The sequence below is a fragment of the Sciurus carolinensis genome, chromosome 11, assembly GCF_902686445.1.
Source record: "Sciurus carolinensis chromosome 11, mSciCar1.2, whole genome shotgun sequence".
NCBI classification, from domain to species: Eukaryota; Metazoa; Chordata; class Mammalia; order Rodentia; family Sciuridae; genus Sciurus; species Sciurus carolinensis.
This window is the reverse complement of record NC_062223.1, coordinates 8595795-8606286: the sequence shown is the minus strand read 5'-3', so window position 1 is coordinate 8606286 and position 10492 is coordinate 8595795. Positions and strand designations below refer to the sequence as shown.

At 54.9% G+C, this 10492-nt stretch overlaps 1 protein-coding gene across 3 annotated transcripts in view; it reads left to right on the top strand.

Moving 5' to 3' along the window:
- The window catches only part of LOC124958891 (uncharacterized), a 46986-nt gene extending 46255 nt beyond the window's left edge, over positions 1-731 (top strand). For 2 of the 3 annotated variants that reach the window (XR_007103951.1, XM_047517442.1), the window contains one exon: positions 297-731. Coding sequence is in view for 2 of the 3 variants with exons in the window: in XM_047517442.1 (XP_047373398.1) it covers positions 297-397 (101 nt within the window). In the remaining variant the exon portion in view is untranslated. Of the gene's footprint in view, positions 1-247 lie in introns of all 3 variants that reach the window. The other variant, XM_047517441.1, reaches the window with a different exon arrangement.
- Positions 732-10492: the final 9761 nt, after the last annotated feature.

Here is a 10492-nt window from a genome sequence, read left to right as displayed (position 1 = left end):
TGCCAGTGAACTGGCCTCAAAGCAAGTGATGGTGTTTTTCCTGCTGCCCTTTGTCTGGGCTGACCGCCCCCCTTGCCTATTGTCCCGCTGCTTGTCCCATTTCCAAAAGCTGGAGCTCAGTGAAGCGCCAGAGGCTGGGGCAGGTGACTAACCAGCTCACAATGCCCCCTGCGGGGGGAGGAAGGGGGCAGGAGGGCCCACTGCCCAGCGTCTCTCTCAAGTTCACAAGGTTCTTCATTCTTCCCAGTGACCAGGGAGAATGCACATGGGTGGGGGATTTGTAATTCATTAATCAGCACGAGGCACCGGACCAGTTTCAACACCAGAGGCTTTGCGGGTGACTCAGCGAGAATGCGAAGATTCAAGGCCACGGACAGAGCGAGCATCCCGATTGTAAAACACTTCCCCATTGAGACGTTTGGCACCCTCCTTCCTTTGGGGTTTTGGGTTGTTGGTTTTTCCGGTGGTGAGGTAGGGGTGGTTTGGCCGGGGAGCGCTCTCCCTCCTTCTTCCCCTCCAGTCTGGGTTGGGACTTTGCTGGGATGGAGACCTAGGGGACCCATAAGACTAGACCCTCCCAGGGGGGTCTTCCTTCCTCCCCCTTCCTCCCTCTTCAAAGGGCTGCCAGGGGGAGTGACCTAGTGCAGAGGAAACAGCTGTCATCTGGGGCTTGTAGACATCCCCACGTTGTGATTTTTCTTGGGGGACAGTCATTGGGTCCCCAACGCTTGGGGGTCCTAGAAGCAGCGTACCACCAATTAAATCATTTGGTAACAAGTTGCTTTGTTATTTTTTACCTGTAGTTTCAAAGGGAGAGAGGTGGGTGGCAGCCAGACCTGGAGGGCTATGCCTCTCTCCGGAGTGGCACCATATCTTCATCCCCTACTCTTTCTGGTGCCCCTGGGAAAGGAGGGTACCCGGCCAGTCTGCCAACAGCCCCTCCAACCTGTGGGTCAGAGTAGGCATCATGGTCATGGCCAGTTCCCAGGGCAGCACTTCTCTTTTCCATACCGGAGAACTGGAGTGGGGGGGTGGGGGGGTGGGGAAGAAGTTTGTTTTCAATTACCTCACTGGAGTGGGACAGACTTTGTTGTTGGGTTGTTTTCTTCCCCCCTCTCTCTTTCTCTCTCTTCTTTCATTCTCTCTTCCTTCCTTTTTTTTTTTTTTTTTTTTTTTTTAACAAGGAGGAAAAGAATGGAGAGCCGGGCTGGGGTGGGGGCAGGGGATTTTCTGGAGCATGGTAGCAGCTCTGATGGCAAGGGCCTTGGAGGGGCCCTTGTGAAAGTGCTCAAGCCCTCCTCCCCCACCTTCTCCCCACCCCCTGCAGCCAGAACTCTGGAGTTTCAATGACATTCTTGGCCCAGGAGCCCAACAAATCTTTTGATGCACATGCCCAAGGTCAAGAAGGCAGATGCCCACTGGTGACCGGTTCTGAGGTGGCCGGGAGGTCCCCCAGCAGCCACCCCTTCCGAGAGAGGGAGCTAAGTAGGAAAGGGGAGAGGGCGAGGGTGACGGGGAGCAGCTTGGGCCGGCTCCCTTGGCTGAGCAGCTCCACAGCTTGCCCCTGGTGGAGAGGCTGCGCAGACAATGTGGTTTGGATTTGGCTGAGCCCCCTCAGCACCTTATAAAGCACCTTGCTGAGTCAGGGGGAAAGCAGCCCCGATGCAGAGAAGAGGAGGGGGCTGGGAGAGAGAGGGAAGAGGGGCTGAGGAAAGGGGGGCTGAAGGAAGAGGAGGGGGAAAGGAGAAGGGACCAGGGACGGGAAGAGGAGACACAAAGAGGCAAATGGGTGGGAGTGAGAAAAGGGGGAGGAGGCCAGAGTTTTTGGAGCAAGATGGGGAGCCACTGGCGAGGAAGAGGAAGGACTCTGCTGCAGAGCTGGGGGGCGTCCACGGTGCTGCCCCACCCTGCCATAGGAATTGACCACCTTAGTCTCCAAGGCATGGAGTTGCTGGAACAGGGCAGTGGCTCGGAGCCTGGTGGGGGCAAGATAATCGGCTTCCACGCAGCCCCCAGGGCCCCCAATTTGCCTTTGATTCTTCATGTAGTGGCCCACAAGCTGGGAAAGTCATGTTCTCCCTCTGCCCTTGTCCAGACTTGCTGCTGTGCCCTCTCCCCTCACCCAGTGGGGGCTAAGCTTCTCCCCTCCCCCTCTCCCACACTGCCAAAGGGAAAATCAACTCCATCTCCAAGCCGCCAGTGCCCCTCTGCCATGTCTGGGCAAAGGCAGCAGGCTAGGAGCTGCCAGTTGGGGTGGGGTGGGGGCTGGAGCAAAGGCTATGCCTCACTCTGCCAAATCAAAAATGGGGGTGGGCTGCTGGAATTTGGGGTAGAAGAAGGAAAGTGGAGCAGGAATGACCCCTCCAGGGTTTTGATGGGACAGGTGACTGTCCTCTGATTTCCAGCTGGTGGGCTTAGGAAAGCTCTCACTCCCCAGTGATTCTTAAATAGAACCTTGTTAGGGCCCTTCCAGCTCCAACAGTCTGGGAGCAAGGTTGGGGATAAGAACCAAGGTCGGAATGAGCATCCTCAAGAAGAGAAAGGTCCCATCTGTCCTGTGGGATTTTGTTCCGGTGCTAGGTCCTGTAAAGACAGAGAAAGGACAAGGAAAACCCACCCCTGCCTTCAAGATTTTCAGCCTTGGGACATGCATTAAATGTCAGCCATCAGCCACAGGTGGCCTTTAGGGTCAAGGAGGATGACCCAGAGAACTTCCAGAAGAGGGGAGCTTCAGGGTGAAAATGCAGTGGACTGAGGGAGGGTCACAGCAGGCACCGCCCTTACCATATGGCTCCCTGCACCTGGCATAGGGCCAGGCTGGGAGTCGGGATACCTGGCTTTCCATTGGCCAGCGTGATCAAGCCTGTCACCTCTCTGGAATGGGGTATGACCACCTCTGCCCTCTTTTCCGCAGGATGGTGGGAGTTTTCAGTGGACTGATGAAGTGAACACTGGTTTGCCAGCTCCTTTGACCTTCCACAGGAGGGTGGCAGGTCAGGCCCCACGAGGTGTGGCTGAGTGGGGGGCAGAGCTGGCACCAGGTGATGACTGAACTGCCCTCGAAGGAGTGGAAGTGAGTCAATGTCGGCTCAGAAACTGGCTAGTGTCCCACCCCTCCCATCTTCCCTCTTTCCCTTCCTTCCCCCTAACTGGCATCTCCAGGGAAGACACCAGGTGCCCCACAGCACCATGTCCTGCCCAGCCATGGAATTGGTTTTGAAGGGGCCCTGGTCTGGGAGGGTCCAGATTCCTGAACTAGGGAAGTCTCTCCTGACAGGTGAGCAGAGGGTGGGGTCATACAGTCCCACAGAGCAGAGACAGTCACTGACTCACTCAGTCCTTCCTCAGACATTCCCTGAGTGCCTCCTCCCCAGGTGCTGGGGACAGAGAGGAACCCCAGGGGCCAGGGGTAGCAGGGTGGAGGCTGACGGGCATAGCAGGAGAGGCAGGAGCTGGCAGGAGCCTCCCCAGCAGCCACCATATCGGTCATTCTCAGCAGCAGTCACTTTGCTTAAATACTAGCAGTAGTTTAAATGTACTGAGGCTCTCCAGGACCACTCGGTCTCACCTTTACAAGAACCCTGGGACAGGAGCTCTCTGTTTTCCATATTTACGTGAGGAAATGGAGACATAAATGAAGTCACTGTCTCAGGTCACACAAGCCTGAAGTGGTAGAACAAAGGCTGAAACCTAGCAATGTCTGACTATAGCAAATGCCATTTCAACCACGCATGCAGGTGCCCACCTGGGGATGGGGACAGTTGCAAGGCAGAGAACTCCTGAAAAGAGAAGAGGTCCAGTCTGAGGGCAGACTTCGCCCTGTAGGACTTTGCTTAGTGCCCCCTGGCTGTGAGCCATATAGCCTGTGGAATAGCTGGTCCATCAGGACAATAAGGTATTCCTTGGGACATAAACAGAGTCAAGTTCCTGGAGATTTTGTGACCCAGGAGCAGAGGGAGAACTGGGCTCTCCTGCCCCGCAACCTCCCTAATGTCTGCTGACTGATGCTGGGCCAGGTACCTCACATCGCCTCCCTTCATCAGCAACAGGCCAGACGTGGCAGTGCTGGAGAGCTCGGCGAGCATCCTGGATTCCATTAGCAGGGAGCTTGGACCATGATGAGCATCAGGCTGAGAGTTAGAGGGCCATCCATCAACAGAAGTAGACAGGGCTTCCCTCTGCTTCCTCTGGGCCCGCCCACTTTCTAGCTGGCAGAGTAAGGCCCTAGGTGGGCTCAGAGGCCCACCTAGGAATTCTGCATCCCTAGGCATAGCCCTCCCCACCAGGATATGTGTGTGCTCTGCAGTGCGCATGTGAGTGCAGGCCCCGGCACACAGGGCATGTGGGTGGGGAAGGAAGGGCAGGAGAGTGGGCACTTTCCCTTTCTCTCCAGTGTCCCGGAGCCCAGAGGGCCCTGCCTCACCCTGAACTGGCCATGATGTCAGCGGAAACCCCAGGGCCAGAGGGCTTCTGGTACTCCAGCAGCAGCCCTGCCCTACCCTGGGTCCCCTACCCCTACCTGACCCTCGAGGCCTCCCAAAGGACATCCCACCCACATGTTCCTGCTTCCCCTAAGAAGCCAGAATGAGGCTGAGAGGCAGCAGAACCCCTCCAACTGCCCCCGCAGGACTGTCTCTCATCTGCAGGATGTCGGGGTGAAGGGTGTGTGAAGAGGCAAGGACAAAGGGATACCCCCAGGTGCTCCACTCCTCCCTTGCCCGCCAGGAGCTGTCCCCGCCATTCTCCCAGGATGTTCCATTGCCCTGGCCAACCCATGCCGCAGGCTCTGTGACTCCGTCTCCCCTGGCAGAGGAGTGGGGTTACCTCTCCCTGGAAGATCCTTATCCTGCCCGGCTGAGTCACTGCCGGCTCCTCCCGAGCTCTCACCTCCCTCCCCACCAACCTCGCTCTAAGCTTCAGGCCTTTCTCAAGGCTGTCCTTGCTCCTCAGGGCCTGGGGTCAGAGGACACCCTCTTCCCTGGGGCCATTCTGTGATGCACTGTTAGGAGAGTGAGTGGGAGACTTAACTGACATAGGGAGAATGCTTGGCCCTCCCCTACCAGTTGCATGAACTTGAGCAAATCATTGCACCCTCACTGTGTTCCCCCCCAAGAGACAGGGGTGATGGTAATATGCTCATAACACCTTCCTCATGGTCCCTAATGGAGCATCTATACATACTTCAGTTTTAGCCATTGATGGTTGGAATGTTAAATGAAACAGGAGCTTCAGAAAGACTATGGAGCCAGCTCAGGGGCACATACCTGTAATCTTAGCAATTCAGGAGACAAGGGAGGATCACAATATTGAGGCAACCCTCAGCAAATTAGTGTGTCCCTAAGCAACTTAGTGAGACCCTGTCTTAAAATAAAAAGGGTTGGATGTAGCTCAGTGGCAGAATGCCCCTGGATTAAAAAAAAGAAAAAAAAAAAAAGAAAAGAAAAAAAGAAAAAAGGCCGTGTTGGTTGGAGTTTGGAAGAGATGTTAGGACAGATTTCCCTAAGGGACAGGGCCAAGGGGTGGGGATGGGTGGGAGGCACACAGCCTAGAACAGGAGCAGGGCTGGAGAGGAGCTGGCACCCACACCTGTGAGATCCAGTCACCTCCAAAAGCTCCCCGAAGCTGTATGCACCTCACAGACCAGGGTAGACCTAGAGACCTGCCTGCCAAGGGTGTGGGTTCCAGTCACAGGGCAAGCTGATCAGTGACACAGGCAGCCTGGTAACAGGTTCAGAGCAGTCCAGGGCCCTGGAGCAGGCCTCCTTCAACCTCTGGCTTGCAGGACAATGCTGGAAAGTTCCTAGTTTTTTGGTATCAGAGAGCCCAGGTCCACCACTTACAGGTGAGCCTGACTCATGAAGAGCCGGTGATGGTAAGGCTCGGGCGACGCTCTTCGAGGTGCAGAACTCCAGGGACCCGAGACCTCTGATCTCCATCCAACCAGATGTGCCTGGCACTGCCACACAGCACCTGAGTACTTCTGCAATTTCACACAGTCCTCTCAAGGCAGGTGCTGTTGTGGTTGCCGTCTTACCACAGGGAAACCGAGGCACAAAGTTACACAACTTGCCCAGGGTCACAGGCAGGCAGCCTGGCTCCAGAGCCGCCCTGCTCATAGTTAGCAGTCACCTCCCCACCCTGTCCTTGTTCCCTGAAAGTTCCTCCTTGTCCCCATGTCCCCTGTAGCAATCCCCTCGGCCAGGGGGATGTCTTCTCTGCTCCCTTGCCCTGTGGGACCTATCACAACCTTGGGCACAAAGCTGGCACCTGTAGAGGCTCCTAGGACCCTACTGGGTAGTCGGTCTGGTCTCTGTTCTGGGAGCTGGGACAGTTTGCGGTGTCTGTCTCCCTCTGCTGGTCCCTTAGGGGACAGCCCAGTGAGTTGCTTTCCCCAGAGCTGGCGGTGCCCTCATCTCGTCCAGTAGTGGATGACGGTGGATGCTGGAGAGGAGGAGCAGAGGGCCAGGGACTCAGGCCCACCTCTAGCCCACAGGAACAGCAACACCTCCTGGGGCCCCTACAGCAGAAGCCTGCCTCTAACAGGGGCACCAAGGGGTGGTCTGAGGGAGACCAGGTTGCCTCCCTGATGGCTTCCCTCAGGGGAGGGGGAACAGCAGGACTCAAACAGCCTCTTTCCCGTTGGAACCCATGAATGAAGCTGTCATCCATGGATTTATCTAAACCTTTTGTGAAGCTATTTATATTTCCAGCCGAGACCACATCTTGGGGTAATGAGTTCCATCGGTGTCCTCCCCTGCTGGGTGGAGCATGCTGCCTTTGATTTGTCCTAAACTTACCTCACTTGAGCTCCAAGGGGGCCTGTAACTCTAGCATGCCAGGTTTTGGTGAACAAGCCTGAGTTTCCCCCTTCCCATCCCCACTGTGGGTTTTAAAAATTCCATCCCATCTCCCCTCCACCTCCAGCCCTGCAGACTGAAGAGACCTGGCCCCTGGTGGGTGCAAAGTGGGCAATGTAGGCACACCATTATCTCATGCCAGCCTCCAGCATGCCAGGAGGGTAAGCGCTCCCACTGCCCTCAAGAGGCCAAGGACACCAAGGGCCCAGAATCGTGGGGCCAGCACGCAACACAGCTGGAAGCAGCAGCCTCCTTCTGGAGCTCCCTCCCCTTGGGCTGACTATTCTGCTCCTATCCAAGAGTCCTCTAGAGATTTTCCAGTTTCTGAATTCCAGGCCTTTCCTATGTAATATGTCACTGGGGAGACTCTCCTGTGGGGCTCCTGGTGTGCATTTGCCCTGGCTTAATCAAACTGATGATCTGGGGGGCTTTGCTTTTTTGTTTGAACCCAGGGGTTCTCCACTACTGAGCTACATCCCCAGGTCTTTTTATGTTATATTTGAGATAGGGGCTCGCTGAGTTTCTCAGGCTGGCTTTGAACTTGTAATTCTCCTGCCTCAGTCTGCCCCCTGAGTCCCTCGGATCATGTGCTTGGTCTCCACACCCACCTGTGTCCCTTTCTGATGTGCGGCTTCTGTGAGGGGCACTGTGGAGATACAGGTGGCAATAGCCCTCGCAGCAGCAGAGCTGAAGAGCTTTGGGACTGTGCACCTTCACAGCAACCCTTGGGGACCATCATTGCCCCCAATTTATAGGTTAGGAAACAGACTTGGAGAAGATCAGCAACTTGTCTTTTCTCGGAATTTGTAAGCGATGGAGCCAGGATTCAGATCTCAGGAGGTTGGCACCTGGAACCTTACTCTGCACCTCAGCAGTCAATCCTGGATGCCAGTCTTGCATGGGCTCTGATCTTGTCCTCCAGTCACTCATCACAGTCGTAGTCAACCATTGCTAAGAGCCAAACACTGTTCTGATTGCTGGGAGAAATGCCAGGGAACAAGCAAGGCCCAGGCAGGGCTTGGCAGCACAGTCTGGCAGCACCTGCTGTGCCGCACACGAGCCACCAATCCCCGTGCGTGCGCACGCAGGTCAAGACGACCCAGTGACCCCACACCCCGGGCCCCTCTGCTCTTTTGCTGCTTAGTTACCTCAACCTGGAGAACCTCCCACCAGGAATAATCCCATCTGTTCTCCAGCTGTGAGGACATCCTGGATGGGACAGAGCAGGTGCCTGCTACCTGATCCTCACCAACCACTCCTCAGTGAATGTGCTCTTCAACTTTTTTTTCCAAGCTTTGCCTACCTCAAACTGTCCTTGCCCCCTAGAAGCCCTTCCTGACACCTCTCCAGATCTGTCCAATGCCATGCTTCTTTGGTCATTCTGTGGCTAATGCCAGTTTCTCCCAGGAGGCTGTAGCCCTCACTGTCCCAGCTCAGGAGCCTCCACTCTGCCAAGATCAGCTACTCCACTGTCCAGGCAAACTCCTGCTCAGAGCCTTGGCCATTCCCTCCACCTACTCTGCTTGTCCTCAGGTACCTGCAGAGCACACTCCCTTGCCTCCTTCAGGTCTTGGTGCAAAAGTCAACTTCTCCAAAGACCAAACCATGGTCTTTAGACCATGCTATTTAGAGTGCTCCTCCCCCAACACCCCGGTCCCTCTCCAGGGTTTCTTTCTCCCCACAGCACCTGCCACCTTCTGTGCACTGTGTGCCGACTGTCTCTCCCCACCAGGGTGGAAGCCCCCTCCCTGGAACAGGAACTCCATCTGCAGTCTTCCCTGCACTTAGAAAAGTGTATCTGATGTGTGTAGAATGAGTAGATTCTGAAGCACCAAGAGAGATTTCAGCCTTTGGGCTTCCTGAGATTTCTCCCCAAACTAACTGGGTGAGAAGTGGTGACTGAAGGGAAGAAATTTCCTACCAGATAATTACTTTATTTATTTACTTATTTAATATTTTTTAGATGTTGATAGACTTTTATTTTATTCATTTATTTATATGCGGTGCCGAGGATCGAACCCAGTGCCTCACACATGCTAGGCAAGTGCTCTACCACTGAGCCACAGCCCCAGGCCCAGATAATTATTTTAAAGGTGTGAAATGGTGACCACCTTCTTCCACTTCACATCTGCCAGCTGCAGACACCCACATCTTCACAGACTTACCTGCTCACAGGAGGCCACTTCTAATGTGGGCTGTGGACAAAGTTTGGGGTTTGAAAGAATCCTGACAGAGCATCTCGTCCGACTGCCTCATTTGCTTAAGAAACAGGCCTAGAGAGGGCGCTGACTTGCTTGAAGCCACATATAAGCAAGGCTGTGAGGCTTACCGCGCAGACCTGGGTCCTCTTCGGGTTCCAATACCCATCTCTCACCCCACAAGAAAGGCCCCCTCGGCTGCTGGCTCTTCTCTTCTGGGCCTGAAGCATGTGATTGGATGTGCCCTGCTGGCCCTTCAGAAGAGCCCATCTAGTCTCATGGCCCAGGAGCTGGGGAGAGGGGAAGGCAGGACACCAGTTATAGGCCCTCTCTGGTGTGGGGGAGATGAGGGCACAGGGATGTCCTGGGGCCCCTTCAGGGTCACAGCAAGTCAAGTTGGAAGGGGGCCTCCGGGAGCGTCTCATGCTCCCTCCACCCTCCCCCAGCACAGCAAAGAGATGAGGAAACAGCCCTAGACAGGGAGGGTCTTCCACCATCCAAGAACCGGGCAGCGTGAAATCCGACAGGAGCCCAGTGTCCTGGCTCCCAGTTCTAGGCCCCTTTTGGTTTCTACGTCCTGCAGAAGGCCCAGGTGATTTCTGACTTTGGGCAAGGGGGTGGGAGGGCCACCGACGACAGACTCCAAAGTGCTTGTCTCCCTTCCCCTTGGTCCAAAGACCTCAGGGGGATGGGACGCTACAGCCCCACAGGTGCTGGGGACAGACATGGGACTGTCGACTTTATAGGCTCCCTCTCTTGCCTTCAGAGGCCTTGTCATCTACCTTCTGCTCCAGCTGGCTGCTTGGTAGGGCTGGAGAAGCTAGAAGGCCATGCTGATTCCCAGGGTGGGGCATTCCAGAGAGGAGGAACAGCAAGGGAACAAATGGCTATGGCTGCACTTTCAATGCAGAGTGTGGGGACAGCTGTCATACAGGGAAGGTTGGCACTGTAGGCAGAGGACTGGAGGCTGGATTTGTTTCTCTCCTCATGATGCCAAGACCAGGTGAGTGGCAGCTCAGCCTTTTTTTTTTTCTTTATTTCTTTTTTTCTTTTTCTTTTTTGGTACCAGGGATTGAATCCAGGGGTACTTAACCACTGAGTCACAACCCCAGTTCTTTTTTGTTTGTTTGGTTTGAAACAGATCTCGCTAAGTTGCTTAGGGCCTCACTAAGTTGCTGAGGCTGGCTTTGAACTTGAGATCCTCCTGCCTCAGCCTCCTGAGTTGCTGGGATTACAGGTGTGTGCCACCATGCCTGGCTGCAGCTCAGCTTCCTATGGTTCATGTTTATTAACCTAACACCTGTCTACTTATCATCCACAAAGGGCTGGGCCTGAGCGACATACAAGGATACAGCAATGAAGGAAGCAGTAGTCCTGAGTGAGGCTGAAACCTTAATGAGGAAGATAGACATTAAGTAAATAAACACATGAAATATT